Here is a 17,054-nt window from a genome sequence, read left to right as displayed (position 1 = left end):
GTAGCTCAGTGCAAAAGTCCTACGTTCAACTCCAGCATCCTGGGGGGAAAAAGAACCTGTTTTATTTTTTATTTGTGCATTTAATGTGGTACCGGGGGTTGAATCCAGGGCCTTCCCACTGAGCTACATTCCCAGTTCTATCTATCTATCTATCTATCTATTTATTTATTTAGAGATAGGGTCTTGCTATGTAGTCCAGGCTGGCCTTGAACTCATGGAGCCCAAGCTGGTCTTGAACTGGCAATCCTCTTGCCTCAGCCTCCTGAATGATGGGTTTACAGGTGTGCACCCCCATGGCTGGCCTTTTATTTTTTATTTTTATTTTTGAGACAGGGTCCACTAAGTTGCTAAGTTGCCCAGGCTGGGCTGGAATTTATAATTTTCCTGTCTCAGTCTCCCAGAGTATGGGTATTACAAGCATGTGCCATTGCACCCCAGAAGAAGCCCTGTTTTACATACCACTGCTGAATCAGGAGGCTGAGGGTGAAGAGCTGCTCCAGTTCCCAAGAGAAGTACGGCCATTTCTCCTTCCCTACCGCTCCAAATGGAGGAACACACTCTATACTTCTCTTTCCCTCTCAGCCCCTTCCTTAGTCCCCCTTACCAATAGGAAAGTAAAAACCAGGAGAAGAAAAAAATAAAAGAGTAATTTAGAAAATACAATGAACAAGAGAAAAGGTCAGGGGAGGGAAGTGAAGTGAAGGGCAGAGACAGCTGGAGGAAAGCAAGAGGAAGAAGCAAGGTAGCTCTGGCCGCCCTGGACCCGGGACAACAGGGCCCCCAGCCTGCTCTTCTCAGGGTCTCCCAGGCAACTCCAGCCTCTGCACCTCCCAGCTCCCTCCGAAGACCTGAAGAGAGGTAAGGCAGGGATTACAGCAAAGGGGTATGTGACAGAGGACGCAGGGTCCCTGAGTGCTGGGCTCCCCTTGCTGCTGCCAGGAAGGGCTAAGACACCAAGAAGCAAGGATGATAGCATGTGTGCGGCCCTCCCATTCCTACATGGTTCATCCCCTCCCCTTGCTGCAGATCTCACCTGCTCTCTCCCCACCTCTGCAGATGGAGACGAACAGTCTTATAAGCTGCAGCAGCTGTGGCCAATACCTCAGCTCCCTTCTCCAGAGGACAGCAGCAGCAGGAAAGGGAAAGAAAAAGAAAGGGTACAATAATAATCCTAAACCTTTTCATCTCAGGAGCCCCCAAATTTAAATTTATCATTTGCTCCATTCTCAGCATCTCTTCCTCCCTCCCTGGCTCATAAGCAAATGATCAAACAGGGCTTTGCTGAGAGGAAGCACGGAGCCATTGAGCCGGCATCTTCTCCCAGACTGAATGGGGGGATTACATTATACAAAGAAAGGATGCACCTGTTTCCAGAGGTGGCATGGGGTAGAAAGTGCTCATAAAGAGTCCCAGATTGCTGCTGCAAGAAAGATGATAATTTGAAAGGGTTGAAATTAAAGGTCCAAATTGAGGTTGCTTATGGAATTTAAAGGGGATGCAAAGAACATGGAGCGGGGAGACCGGAAATGAGGGGGGAAAAAAGACAAAAGAACAAGAAAAATAGACACAATATAGTAGACAAAGGGGAGATACCATAAAAAATATAGCAGCACAAGTAAGACAGAAACACAGAGAAGGGAGCCAGCACCTGCAAAGCAAGATGTTACAGCTGGAGAGGGGTTAGGAAAAACAGGAGAGCAATAGGGAGCAGGGGGAAAGGCTGTGAGCCCCAGAGCTGAGAAGCAGATCTTTCCTTCATCTGTCTTCAGCCTGTCCATGACTACACAGGCTTTGCTCACACTCAGTTACTCCCCCAGCTCTGCCGGAAGATCCCCAGGGTCTGTGCGGCACACCCCACACCAGTTGACCCTCACATTCACCCGTCTCTCCTACTCCAAAACAGACATGAAGGCCACCCTCAAGGTCTGGCTAGCCCCTGGGTGCGCCTGTGGGCTGTGTTGCATGTAATCATCTCCTGCAGCCCAGAATAATGGGGCTCTTAAGGCCAGCTCATCCTTCCCTCCAAAGGCCAGAGGCTGCCCGGGGGCTGCTGACTCTCAACAGCGATTTAGAGCTGTGTGCTCGGCAATCCAAGAAAGCAGACCCCCACGCAGTGATCCTCCATTTTTCCCAGGCTGCCAGCGCTGCATCAATTTCACCGGCTCTGCAGCCCTTTAGCGAAAACAAAAGGAGGCAAAATGGCCCAGTTCTAGACTTCTCCAGTAGGCCGAGGCAGGGATCCTGGAAGACTTCTGAGTGATGATGAGCTCATCTGATGAGTGCCATGCCGGGCACAGACTCCCGCACAGGAGGGAGACAAACACCAAGACAGTCTTTTAGGGGTGGGAGTGTGGGTGTCAAAACCTTGAGCTGTGCTTTCCAAGGGCCTGAGGCAGAGACAAACTAGCATGACAGTGAGAGAACTAGAAATAATTGGAAAGGGAAGGGGCAAGCAGTCCCAGGCTTCAGAGGTAGGAAATAAATAATGTCCAGAAGGGTCTGGCTCTGAAGTGGACCAAATGGCTCTCTTGTCCCATGTTTATGGGGTCACGGGCCATTAAGCCAGCCAACCTACAGATGTCTTCATAAGACTTTACGAGATTAGACTGGGGAGACCCCATAACTCAGCAGCAAGAAAGGAAAACAAGAGGGAATTGCAGATAAGAGCTGGTACAAACAAGGACTCTGTTCTGGGAGCCACGTTTCTGGGGGAGGTGTCTGGGTTCTGGGATTTTCCCATCTCCCTCATGGCTCACTCTTCCGGAGATTTTTGGACCATCTCCAGTGGCCCTCAGGCCTGCACTGAATTCGTGTTATCCAACTAATTCTGGATTACCCAACATACTCTTCCCTTCCTAATCCACCTTGCAATTGGCTCTTGCCACTTTCTAGCCCAAGTTTGATACCAGGAATTGAACTCGGAGCCTCACGGTTGTCAGGCAGGTGCTGAGCCACTGAGCTACATACATCTGAGCTACATCTCTGGCCTCTCAGTTTCCTTAGGACTTGAGAAACAAATCAAAGACAAAAGTTACATTTACAAATGCACATGCACTCAGATTTTTAAACCTGATCTAGACTGTTTGATGCGATGTTTAAATTTTAAAGTCCAATGACTCAGGTTTTGTTACCCTGCAGCACCAGGGATTGAGCCCAAGGCCTCCACACTGAGCTACATCCCCAACCATTTTTTAAATTTTGAGACAGAGTGTTCCTAAGTCACTGAATTGCCCAAGATGGGCTTGAACTTGATTCTCTTGCCTCAGCCAGTGCTGGGATTACAGGCCTGCACCACCAGTGGGCTGACATGCACTGTAAGGGTGCATGAGCTCCTGAAACCTCTCTATTGTTCTGTGAACTGTCCAGAACAAGAGTATGGGAATCAGGAAAGCACACAAACTCAACCATTTCAGGGATTAGGGCAGAAAAAAGGACATATTCTCTTATTTTCCCCAGCTTGCACTACCCTGTGGCTATCTGTGAAGTCTGAGACTGGACGTCCAAAAAAACAAAAACCCTCTGAGGACAATGACCCTTAGAAAAAAGCCCATTCTCCAAGTCTTGTGGCTTTTTCAGGAAAGAGGATAGGATATTTGACTAAAGCTAACAATCCAGGACCCAAATTAAAAAGGGACATAAGGCCAGAGATGTAGCACAGTGGTGCTATGCCTGCCTGGCAGATGTAAGGTCCTGAGTTCAATTCTCGGTTCTGGGTGTGTGTGTGTGTGCGTGATGTAAGACTCAGCTCTTCAATCTACCAGTAGAGATCCGTATTTGAAAAGCAACCATTTATTAGAACCAATACAAGAGTATGAAAAGGGAGAAGAGAAGGGTGGAAGAGGGGGAGAGAATGAGGTCTGAATCAGATGTCAGTTGTGGAAACACATAAATGCCTACTTTTAAACATTTACATTTAAAAAGTGAACATACATATAGATCACTTATCCTTTAAAAATAATCAAAAGCAGACATGTTTGGCTGAAATAAGACCAAGAAACATAACCAAAACTCTCCCACAAACCAAAGTCCATAGAAAATTCAAGGTCTCGTTTTCATTTAGAAGTCTGGCTACAGAGTGTGACTTGTTTTGCTTCTCAGGATGATGCAGTGCCGGAAGAAACCCAGCCTCTTGAGAGTCTCTCAGATCCCATCCGGTGGGAAGTGGCAGCAAGGCCAGCAGGCCATGGTGAGTCAACTCCTGGCTACTTGGCAGGATGTCAGACTGTGCTCTCCATCCTCTAGGACTCCACAGAACCATCCGGTACCGCTGGTGCTGAGGGAACAGTGGGAGCAGAGTCCACAAAACACAGAGAACTGGAATGTGATCGCTAGGAGCCAGAACCTTGTGCTTTTTCATGGGTTATGAATCTAGGGCCAAGAGGGGGAAAGAAGAGCCCTATTGGGAAGAGGAGCAGTCTGAGCCCCTAAACTGAGATGGAAATAAGGCTCTTAAGCCCACACCTGGGCAGACAGAAGTAGTGTCCGAAGTTTTCTCAAATCAGAGGGAGAAAAGGTCAAGGCCAGGTTCAATCTGTGGACACTGAGAGATGACAGATACTAAATATAGTGAATCATATAAAGCCTTAAGGATCAATACACAATTGTGAGTGTTAAGAGTATTTCAGGAAAAAAAATTCTAATGTAGCTCTTTTGGCGGGGAATGAAGAGGTTGTTATTTTTATTGAACCACCTGGTTTCTATGAGAGCTTAGAAGCATGAAGGAATGCAGTGACCTAGCTGCCCTGGGATCAGTTTTGATACAAATCAAAACCAAGGGTTGCTTTGCTTCTGAGACAGTCTGAGTTGGCTCCAAATCCACAGGAAATGGGACCTTAGTTCCCAAACTGCAGAGAAGGATAAGCAGTAGCATCCCGGCCTCATGATTCCCTAGTCCAACACTCTTGGGTTTGAAATAGCCTCTTTTTGTGAATGTAGGACACAAAATACTAGTGCCTTCCTCCATAACATCCTAAGTTAAGTCTGCACTATTACAACTCCAACATTCACAAAAACACTGTCATCTGAACTAGCAGCTTTGATGAGGGGTGGGAGCACAGAATTTGCCGAAGTCACTAAGTAGTTCCAAACCTGGTGACAACTCAGTGAGTATTAAAACCTGTGTCAGGCTTGAATTTCGGCTCCAGGGGTCCTCCACAGAGGACCCTAAAGTATTCTTCAACTTTGATTTACAATGCCTCACAACACCCCTGTGAGGTAGGTCAGTATTATTACCCCCATTTGACAGATGGGGAACTGAGGCATTGAAGGAATGACTTGCCCAAGGTCAGGCATTATGAATCAGTTGAGCAGGTTGGCACACACAGTGAGCATCCACTCAATTCTTCTGCTGCTTCTCAGAGTATACTTCAGAGCAAAAGGAAGTTGGCAGGTACACTGTACTCTGCAAACCAGATGAACTCAATCAACCTACAAGACTAACTGAGGACCTATCACTTATCTAGCCTACAGTGAAGAACACTGGAGAAACCATCAGCTTCTGAAAACCATGTTAGTGGGTATTTTGAAAATAAAATTACATTTTAAACATTAAGCACATGGATTCTTTTGTAAAAAAAATTCTTTTCACTTCAGAGATAAAAGACTAAGTCACACCAATTTCTCAAAGTTTTGTACCGAGTAACCCAATTTCTTACACTAGAGAAGCAAGACCCCTCTTAAACAGGAAGAGTAAGAACTACTGCCTAGGGGCCAGGGATTTAGCTCAGTGGTGTGGGTTTCTGCCTCACAAGCAGAAGGTCCCGAGTTCAATCCCCAGTATCAAAAAAATCCCAAAAAACTACTGTCCAGTGGTGGGCTGTGGGAACCCTAGCACCCCACATGCCTCCTGTGTGGCACCTCTCCTCACCCCAAGAGCTACAGCATCTCCAAAACAGTTCAAGATTAAGGACATAAATGGTGATCTCTATAACTGTCCACACAGACTTTTACAATATTCTTTCCTCCTGCCAGAGGCAGAACAGTTAACACCAGAGGGGGCAAAAGAAAAACAAAAACATACCCAACAGTAACAAAACCAAACCAAAAAACCAGCTGATACCTTCTCTACCCACTTTGGTTTGACTGGATTCTGACAGAAATTATGTCCCTTACCCTAAAACTACAGGGATGAGGAGGGTTCCAAATCCACAGCCAACCCTGTTTTAGAATGAAATCCTAGAGCTACTGGAATCTGGAAAACACTGTTTTGAGCCTTAAGAGCTCTGAGACACAAGCAAACTGTCGCTTCAGCTGTGCTCAGAAAATTTCCAGCCAAAATACCCCTCCCTTCCTTTCATGGCCCTCACCGCAGCCAGTGTTAAGGAGACTCTACGAGCAACAGAAGCTCAAAGACACACAATACAAGGTTTACAAGGGACATCTTGTTCCAGGACTCATTCTAAGACCTATAAGCTTTTTCTCTTTTTTCACTGACAGGTGATCACACTGGACAAATCCAGGTGATGAGAAAGTTCAAGAATGATGTTTTTGGCAATGACATTTCAGGTTCTGTCTGTTTGGGATTCCTCCCCTCTAAAAAAAGCTCCTTAAAAATGTGATGAATAGACCACTTGGGCTTGGATCAACTGTTAGGGTCACACCTGCCAATGCCAGGGGACATCACACACTCACTCTCACACACACACACAAATAAAGAATGACAAGATAAAAAGTTCATTGCATTCAATTTGGCCTAATTTCTTGATAATAGTTTCCTATTATATTTTCCGATTAATACTGATGGCTCTTACCTAGGCTGTGATAATTAGGTTTTGATCTATTGTGACATTAATGATCACAATCAGTTGACTTTGAAATTGTCTTAATTAATGGCTCTTTCCTTGTCAGCTTTTGCCTCCAGTGCAGGATCCATTCCCTCTCCCACCACTTTGTTTTAACTCTTTCTTTTACTAACCTAAAGAAGACAAATAGTATTAAAGGATCACTTCTTTCCCAAAAAACTAGATTTTAAACTATTTTAAAACAGTTCTCTGACAGAGGAGCAATGTGAGATGTTAGGTGAAATGAGGACCAGGACAAAAGGCGAGAGAATGAAGTATCAATGAGCAGGAAAAAATTCCATCTAAAAAATAACCGTAGTCAAGCACAATGTTCAAGTGGCAATGACAGGCAGAAGTAACTTGAGAAAGACAAGATGAGGTAGATTAAAATCCAAGAAATTCAGCACAAACAAAAAGAAACTAGAATTGTTTTTATGAAGCTATCTAAAGAACTTCATACTTTAACCTCCACAATAGTGGGCTGAATTCTTGGGAATTCTGACTTCCAAAGCTAGCCAACACAATTATCCAGGCAGAACTAAATTCTTTTTCTTGAGATCACATGGGTCAGAATAAAGAACACTGTTGAGATCAGAGTGCTTTGTTTTTGTAGTACTGGGGAATAAACCCAGGGAATGCTAAGCTACATCCCCGCCTTTTTATTTAATTTTGATACAAGTCTCATTAAGTTATCCAGGCTAACCATGAACCTGCAACCCTTCTGCTTCACAGGCATGTGCTACTATACCATACAAAGTCAGACAATTTTCTTAACTGGGAGAGGCTTCACCCTATACCCACCTAGACTTATTGAGTCTGAGACTCCAGGGTAAGTGTATTTATGGGAAAGGTTTCCACCTGACACAAGTCCCTGCTGATAAAATTACTTTGTTTTGTGGTACTAGAGACTGAACCCAGTGCCTTCACAATGAGCTACATCCCCATCCCTTTTAAAAATTTTGAGACAAGGTCTTGCTAAGTTGCTCAGGCTGGGCTCAAACTTGCAATCCTCCTACCTCAGCCTCCCAGAGTGCTGGGATTACAGGCATGGGCCACTGCACCAACAGCAAGAAATTACCCTCTTTCAGTGCCTGAATGAACCTGTATTACCCAGAGATAAATACTCAGATATTAACAGATGTGCCAAGCCTTATTAACAAAGCGTTTGTTATTAGATTGTAATGATGGGAGAAAAAAAAACCAATGTAGCTCTCTCCAGGTTTAAAATGGGCACTTCCATCCAGGCTGACCTTCCCAGCAGTTGATCTTAACACATCTGCTCAGGATTAGAAGACTTACTAAATTGTCCTTGGTGCTCTCTGGGGAAAGCACTGCTGAACTCTGTAGAAAGGGTTATCATTTACTGCTCATTACTAGAAGAAATTCAGCATTGGAAAGATGTTTTAAAAGAGAATTAAGCACAGAAAAAAAACCTGTGATCACCTGAGACCTAGGTGTTTAAAAGTGCTTTGCCCATGGCTACTAACTCTTCAGAGGGGAGAAACTTCCATGAAAGTTTTCTGTTTGAGGCTACAAATTTCTAAGGGAAAGGACAGCTACTCAGCACTAACAAATGCTAGAGGAATAGGCAGGTATCTGGTTTCCTTTGTGGTGAGGTCCACTCCTGTAAAACCAGCTCCCATTAGCAAGGAGAGAACACAAGGTGTTTTGGTGACAACTCAGTGAAAAACCACGATTCTATAAACTGGAAAAAGGACAGAAAAAGATGAAGTGAAGAGTATTAAAGGAGTAATGAGTGGTAGATGATACTGTGGTTATTTAGGTAGAAGAAAATCAGAGTTTGATTACTGTCTTGAACATTAACTATAACCACGGTAACCATATGCTTCTGATTTCTCAAGATCAATCTTAGTATCAAATATTGCTCTTTTTTGTCCACATGCTAGGTGTTTGGTTTTAAAGACATGGTCACTGCAATTTACATGGCCACTACTACTGGGATACACAGGCTAGTGGGACTGACTGTCATTTTCTCCAGCTGCAAATCCAGAGGCTCAGATCACCTCCTCAGGAGCCCTGGCTTACCTTCCTCCTATTCTCATCTGCCCTACTGATATCCTTGGTTACTTGTATGATAAATCTGTTTTCTGACCATCCTTTTTTGTGGTGCCCACCAGAGTAAGTATAAGCAACTGTCAATTATCCAGCACTTGATCTAGTTTTTAATTCCCTCAGACAGCAATGGAATATGGAGATAGAAACTCCCATCCACATAAGGTATGGGTTATGAGCTCTCACCCAATCACATTACCATTCAGAAGGATTTTCTTAGGCTGACTCAAACCAAAAGCTTCATTGTTCCAGTCTGTCATGTCACTGCAGCAACAGCTGTCTCTTTAACTGTGCAGTGTAATTTTTGACATAATTGATAAAAGCTCACAGAATTCAATCAGCAGCTGAGCAGGGAAGTGATTTTAACAAATGCTACAAATGAGTATATGATTTGCATATTATTTGGCTCATCTGTGGACTGGATCAATCCATCCATGCCCCTCATTACTATGAATAACCTAGAAATGGTTGAATGCTTCTGGCCAGACAGCTGTGTATTTTAAAACTCAAAAGCAACTAACTACACAAACTACCTCAGTGGCTGGTGAACTTTAGAATTAAGGCTGCTTCAAGCATTTTTCTCATTCCCTCAGCTTTGGGACTGAGACAAAGATGCCAAAAACCCTGCCATTTCCTTCAGTAGACCCCTCAACTACAGGAAAGGATGAAGAGAAGCAGAGAATTTCTTAGCGGACAAAGGCAGAGAAGGATATGATCGCGAAAAAACAAAAACAAAACCAAAAAAACCTCTCAATACAATAGCAAAGCAGAGGAAATCAAAAGGGAAATATTTTGCTGAGTAGCGAGAAGTTGTACCAATATGCTAATGCCAGGACCTGCCACTTTCTCAGGTGATAATCTTCCATGGAAATTCATTTTGCAAATATAAAATACAACCAGGGCTGGGGATTTAGCTCAGTGGTTTCACCGCCTGCTGCGCAAGTGCAAGAACCCGAGTTCGATATCCGATACCAAAAAAAAAAAAAAAAAAAAAAGATACAACCAAAATTTCAAGAGTGGAAAAAGGGAAAAGGAACTCCTGGTGGCAAATCCAGGAGTGAAGCAAGCAGAAAACTTGTAACTGCTGAGTATTTAAAAGTGACTCTGTGGCCAATGGTTCCCCTCTAAGAACTCCCCACTGAAAATAATGGTGTGGAAGGGAAACTTGGATCCACTGAGAAGTAAGATCAGGTTTGAAGCCTCTTTGGTAACAAGAATGCTTTGGGAGGCCACAAAAGTTGGCAAGGTTGGAGGGTGCCTAGCACCTTGGCACAAGCAAGCACCAGGCAATCACTCACATCTACATAAATATATAGTCTAAATATGGGGGACGGAAGGAGAGAATACACACAATCTATGTGATAATGAAAAACAACTGTATCTGCCCCTACCCCATCATCCTGTACTACAGCTTAGGCTCTCCAGTTAATAATCTTGTCATTTCATGACAAACTGACACCATCATACAGAAGCAGAATCAGTGATTGCTAAGAACAAGGCCAAAGAGGCTAAAAGGAGTGTCCTGACAAATTCTGATGTAAAATTTCAAGTCCTCAAAAGGACAGAGTTATTCTGGGAAGAGGGGTGAAGATGACCAACAGAAGGTGGCCAAGAAGACCACACCGGGGACCCTGTATTCTCCTGGGGAGAGCTGAACAAGGTTGGGAAAGCCCAATAGGTAGACAGTTGCTACTGGCTTTTTAAAAGATGGGCAACATCCTTTCCAACCCAACATGTTAAAACAAAGGCCAGCTGGTCATCAACATGTTCTAAGAAATAAAGCAAGAAACAAAAATTCACCATCTTTGCTATAACATCCCCCAATCTAAAAGCAACCAACCCTGAAAAGATCAAGACTCTAAGGTAATTAAAAGTTAAAACTTATCTTTAGGTCACAGGGGAGCAGAAGAGATTAGGGCAAAGGAAAACTTTGTAGGAATTACACACAGTATGTAAATGCCTGGTCTTCACAGAGAGACACTTATCATGAATCAGACCATCAGTTATGTTACAAGAGAACCAATACCAACATTTCTCCTGTGGAGCACAGTGATAAGCACATTTTTATGGATGTGTTTAGGATAGAAGGGTGTGGGTAGAAGGGAGAGGAGGCAGGGAGGTGAATGTATTATGTACAAAGAGAAATGACAAAGACCACCCCCTCCTTTAGCTTTTTGCGGTTTCTTTCTCTTTGTTTTCCGCATCCTCAGGATATGCATGCCACGTCAGTCTCTCTTCATAAAATGCTATCACAATTTGCGGACATTTCACATTAGCTTCTTTTGCAAGAACCAGGTCAGCCTCATCCGTGTCTTTCCTAGAGAGAAACAATATGACACTTAAAAGGAGAAGAAATAAGAGTGAAAGAATCTGGGGGCCAGGGATTTAGCTCAGTGGCACCGCCCCTGCCTCCCAAGCGCAAGGTCCTAAGTTTGTTCCCCGGTACCCTCCCCCCCGCAAAAAAGAATCTGTCTAAATATAGGTTTGTATCATTATATGGACTTAGTTGACTTGATTTCCTCACCTTGATTTCAAGGTGAAAAGAACTCTAATGGAGGAAGGGTATGGTTGCACACACCTGTAATCCCAGCACTTGGGAGGATCACTAAGAGTTCAAGGCCAGCCTAAGCTACATACTGAGCTCAAGACCAGCCTGGACTACATAGCAAGAACCTGACTCAAAAAAGCAAAACAAAACAAAAACACTAATGGGGCTGGGGGTATAGCTCAGTGGTAGAGCACATGCTTAAAATGTGTGAGGCCCTAGATTAGATTCCAACCTCTACCCCCAAAAAACAGAAAAAAGAAAAGCCAGGAGTCGTGGCATATGCCTATAATGCCAGCACTCTGAAAGGCTAAGGCAGGAAGATTCCAAGATGGTGCCCAACCTGGGCAACTTAGTGAGACTAGGTCTCAAAATTTTTTTTTGGTACCAGGGATCAAGCTCAGGACCCTTGTGCTTTTGAGGCAGGCGGTGGAACTAGGTCTCAAATTTTAAAGAGGGAGAGGGAGGGAGGGAAGGGGGGGGAGAGAAGGAGGGAGAGGAGAAGGGAGAGGGAGAGGAAGGAGGGAGAGAGGGGAGGGGGGGAGGGGGGGAGGGAGGGAGGGAGGGAGGGGAGGGAGGGGAGAGAGGGGAGACAGGGGAGAGAGGGGAGGGAGGGGAGGGAGGGGAGGGAGGGGGGGAGGGAGGGGAGGGAGGGAACGAACACGCTAGAGCTCAGCATAAAGGCCGAGTTCAATTTCCACTTTAAAAGTCCAGTATTTTCAAGGAGATTTTTAAGTAAATGAATTAAATTTTGAGTGAAGATCATTTATCAGACAGATACAGATGCCTATAGTTGCCATTTAGATGCAAAACAGTAAAAAAAATGAAAAAGATAAATGACTATAAATATTCTACTTTCAAAATTTTTATTTATGTGAGTGTGTGAATGAACACAAACTTACATTTAACTCTACTACTAGAGTATGTATAAATCAATAAATTTAGTTTCTGGATCATGTAAGTGGAGACCTTTTTAAAAAATTTTTTTGGCAGTACTGGGAATTGAACCCAGGACCTTTGCACTGAGCTATATCTTTTTGTATTGCCAATATATTTTCCCTCCTTGGTACCAGAGATAGAACTCAGGACCTTGAGCTTGCCAGGCAGGCGTGGTGCTGAGCTACATCCCTGGCCCTCCACACCCTTTTTGTAGTATCAAATTTTGTTGTTGTTGTTGTTGTTTGGTACGGGGATCAAACTCAGGTCCCTGCCTTGCGCAGCAGGTGGCGAAACCACTGAGCTAAATCTCCGGCCCTGTAGTATCAAATTTTGAGACAAGGTCTTGGCAAGTCACTTAAATTGCCCAGACTGGGCTCAAACTCATCACCCTCCTGCCTCAACCATCCCCAGAGTGCCAGGATTACAGTCATGCAACACCATGCCCATTTCTTATGGCCTTTTAAATATTCATCACCTCTTTAGTCACAACTGTGAGTGAGAACAATGAAACAAATTTAAGCCAGGCATGGTGGTGCATGCCTGTAATCCCTGTACTGTGAAAGGCTGAGGTAAGAGGACCACAAATTCAAGCCCAGCCTGGGCAAATCAGCAACACTGTCTTAAAAAAAAAAAGGACTGAGGATGTAGATCAGTGCAAAGGGACACACACACACACACACACACATATATGGCTGGGATGTGGTGAGGCATTCCTGTAATCCCAGCACTCTGGGACACAGGCGGGAGGATTGTTCCAAGTCTGATGATTGGTTTAGGATCTTTGATACTCAACTCTCTTAGTTTGGGAATTGTTAAGTTTTGCCACCTACATGCCACACAAATTCAAGCCACTGACAAAGAAACAATTGTAAAGTATGGACAAATCTTCTCACCATTTCATCAGGAACATTAAATCACCACAGGAATCTGTTGCTCCGATAATCTTTTCTGGTTCCAGCCCTCTCTCAAAGCCCCGAGCAATATCATTGCTTTGCTATAAATAGAAGACAAAGAGAGGTTACAGTTTGGAGAAAAACAATCAGTTTTAGCTCAACAAAGCACAACCTGAATTAATATCACTTGATTCCATTTCTGTCACCAATTCAGAAAAATTCTTGGAACTCAGGAAATACTAACCAGGTGTAATGGCACTGGTGAGAGTATGCTTGTGATCCCAGCACTCTGGAAGGCTGATGAAGGAGGTATGCAAGTTTGAGCCCAGCATGGGCTACCTAGTAAGACCTTGTCTCAAAATAAAAGATAAAAAGGGATGGGGATGTAGCCAGTACAAAAAAAAAAAAAAGGAAGAAAAGTAAGGAAAAGAAGGAAAGAAAAGAAAAGGAAGGGAAAGGAAAAGAAAGGTCAGATAGATAATATTATGTTAGCCAGCAACAGTGAAGCCAAGAGACTTTTTTTATTTTTTGAGACAAGGTCTTGCTGTACAGTGCAGGCTGGCCTTGAACTTGCAGTGATCCTCCTGCCTTAGCCTCCCAAGTGCTGGGATTATGGGTGTGAATCACCATGCCTGGCCCCAAGAGATGTTTTTTGAAAGAAGATACAGTTGACATTTCTGGTATTCCCTTTAAGAGATTAAGAATGATCCCCCTAAGGGCTGGGGATTTAGCTCAGTGGTTCCGCTGCCTGCCTTGCAAGCACAAGGACCTGAGTTCGATCCCCAGTACAAAAAAAAAAAAAAAAAATCCCTGAAAGTCTTTAATATCTCAAGAGATATTCTGGAATCATCTAGGATTTCCTCTAATCTACTCACTCTGAATCACCTTAATATTCTAAGTTGAATACCCCTACATTGTAGCTTCTAAGATGATAAACAAGTCCATAATTACTCTAACAAAACTGTTTTTGGGCCCGGGACTTAGCTCAGTGGTTCCACCGCCTGCTGCTTTGCAAGAGCAAGGTCCAAAGTTCGATCCCCAGTACCAAAAAAACCCCCAACTTTTTTCATTTTATAAACTGCAAATATACTCTCAAACCTGATTTTTTTAGACTTTTAATTTACCTTAACAGTGACCAGTAATTTTAATTCTTTTCATAGTCACTTATATTATGAAAGAAAAGGCAAGAGTGATGTAGGGCCAATACTGAAAGACAGCAAATTTCAAAGATCAAAAATACCAATACCTATACACATACTTGGCTGGAGAAGAAATTCTGGTGCCTGCCTATCCCTTCCCAATGTGGATGAGGTGTTAACATCAGAAGGCAAAACTGAACTGTGATTACAAACTAGCCAGCTGGTAACTCATGAGAAGAGTGTTCAAACTTGCTCTGAATACAATCAATGCAATCTAGACAGGAAACACAAGGTCTGATCCAAGTGCGATGACACTGGTAAGAGCAAAAAAGTAAATTTTTATCCAAACCAGATAATTTTTTAAAAATATTTAATGGAGGATAATACTAGTTTACCCAGTAAGAGCACAGAAAAAAATTTAGGATGACTACTCAAATGAACAAACTCTCTGTTGTCTGATTTTCATAAGATCTCTTTGATCTGATATTTACATTACTTTCCTGAGAGATACAAAAGCATGCAGGGTCCAGGTTACCCCGAAGATACCAGAACCCACAATAGGAAGGAAATTCCATGCACGGATCAAGGGGAGATACTGACTTTTAAAAACATAGCCTCTTTTGGGGCCCCTTAAAGAGAAGAGGTTCCCAGATGTGCACACAGCTGCTCACAGCTGGAATGCTGGCGCATAGACTAAGTAGTAAATCATAGCTGGCAGCTGAAAACAGTTTGCCACATAGGGAGGGAAGGAGGGGAGAATGGAAGAAAAATGTCAAGCTGTTGAAAAGGAGCCGAGGCGAGGAAAATGCTAAAATCATCACACAGGCAGTAATCTTAAATCAGGCATAATGCCGACTAACAAATTTCTTCTGCAGTGGTCTAAAGAAACACAATCCCCTCCTGTACCTTTAAAACCTACAGTCACCTATCTTCCCAGCTGTCTACCTGCCAGCCACCAGTGCTGCTGAGAATGCTATCAGGGGCCCCAGATGAACAATGTGATATAAGGGACACATGGGGGTTTTTTCAAGGTCAGCAGCTTCAGAACCTGGACTAGGAATAAAACTCTCTACACTGACCAGTGGCACTAAGCCAGGTAATTAAGAATGCTCCCTTTTCAAATGACAGAAATGCTAGGTTAGGGATCTACATACTATCTGTCACAAATGCCTAGTTAGAAGTCTTAATGCTGTGTTGGCTTTGCTTTTAGCTACAAAATGAATCAAATGACAAAAGCCCAAATACAAAAGACTAATAAAAAAAACCAAAAGTGTGTGTGGGGAGGATCATATCCTAGCTCCTTAGAAAGCTTTCTCAAATCCTTTATCGTTACAATGTATCATAGTAATACAGACTTCACCAGAACAGGACAGTTTTAAAATAAGGTTGTAAACAAAACCAGAATTAATCAAGGAAAGAAGGAGACACACAAATTGTGGGTCCACTTTCTCTTCTATCCTCCACAGTCATTTCAGTTCATTTTGTTAAGCTACTTTCCCATTTCTTCCTCTATAGAAACCAGGAATCACCTGCGTAAGCCTTTATAAAACCCTGATGCCTGGGTCCAGCCTACAGAAATTCTTACTTAACTGATCAGGGGCACATCTTGGGCACTGGAGATTGTTTAAAGGAACCGCTCAATGATTCTAATGTGCAGTCAGGATTGAGAATTAATGTTTGAGCAAGATGAGTATCCAAGCAGAATGAAGATAAATAGGGGTTCTTGTGGCAGTGATGCTAGAAGATTCAGAAGTAGACTTATGCTTTTATTTTATTAAACTTTAAGTGTTTGATATATCCTTCACCACAAAAGTCTTCCTAACCTTGATAAATGGAGTGAAAGCCAGGGGGTGGAGTGTGTGTGTGTACACTCACAGATGGAAAACAAATAGATGAGAAAGAGAGGCAATAATAGTGACTATTAGGGGCAGGAGATTTAGCTCAGTGGTTCTGCCACCTGCCTCGAAAGTGCAAGGTCCTGAGTTTGATCCCCAGTACCAAAAATAAATAAATAAATAAATAAATAAATAAATAAATAAATAATAGTGCCTATGCTAGTTACTTCAGAGCTAAGATGAAAAGGATTAAAGCAACTGAATCAGACCAAAATTTCACAAATATACTTCCAGACTATACAATAAAAAGATTCAAAACGAAGATGAAAAAATTTAATTTTTTATTTGGAGTATGTGGACATAAGATCAAGAGAGAATATAAATATTACTGAACTGTGCACTTTAAAATGGTTAATTTTAGGGTTGGGGATTTAGCTCAGTGGCAAAGTGCCTGCCTGGCAAGTGTGAGGTCCTGAGTTTTATCCCAGGTACAAAAAAAAAAGGTTAATTTTAGCTGGGTATGGTGGTGTATGCCTATAATGCCAGCACTCACTAGGAAGAGGTAAGAGGATCCCTGTGAGTTCAAAGCCAGCCTGTGCTACATATCAAGACTTTAATTTCAAAAAATAATAAAGTAAAATAAAGGTTAATTTTAGCCAGGCATAGTAGGGCATGTCTGTAATCTTAGCATTCTGGCAGGCTGAGGCAGGAAGATCACAAGTTCAAGCCCACCCTGGACAACTAAATGAGACCTTATCTCAAAAAAATAAAATAAACTATTTTTAATTTAAAAAAATTTAAAAATCGGCCAGGTGTGGTGGTGCATGCCTCTAATCCCAGCATTCAAGAGG

The 17,054-nt window shown here is 43.0% G+C and overlaps 1 protein-coding gene across 4 annotated transcripts in view; it reads right to left on the bottom strand.

The window, feature by feature from the left end:
* Positions 1-3,771: 3,771 nt before the first annotated feature.
* Positions 3,772-17,054, bottom strand: part of Cbx5 (chromobox 5) — a 40,685-nt gene continuing 27,402 nt past the window's right edge. For all 4 annotated transcript variants that reach the window (XM_004872787.4, XM_004872789.4, XM_087209703.1 and 1 more), the window contains 2 exons: positions 13,230-13,330; positions 3,772-11,169 (listed from right to left, as the gene is read on the bottom strand). In XM_004872787.4, the coding sequence (XP_004872844.1) occupies positions 11,019-11,169; positions 13,230-13,330 (252 nt within the window). In that variant the 3' untranslated portion in view covers positions 3,772-11,018. The remainder of the gene's footprint in view (positions 11,170-13,229; positions 13,331-17,054) is intronic.

The sequence above is a fragment of the Heterocephalus glaber genome, unplaced genomic scaffold, assembly GCF_053883595.1.
Source record: "Heterocephalus glaber isolate CG9 unplaced genomic scaffold, H.glaber_assembly_v1.0 deba00001060, whole genome shotgun sequence".
NCBI classification, from domain to species: Eukaryota; Metazoa; Chordata; class Mammalia; order Rodentia; family Bathyergidae; genus Heterocephalus; species Heterocephalus glaber.
The sequence above is the reverse complement of the archived record's forward strand: the minus strand, read 5'-3'. Positions and strand labels throughout refer to the sequence as shown.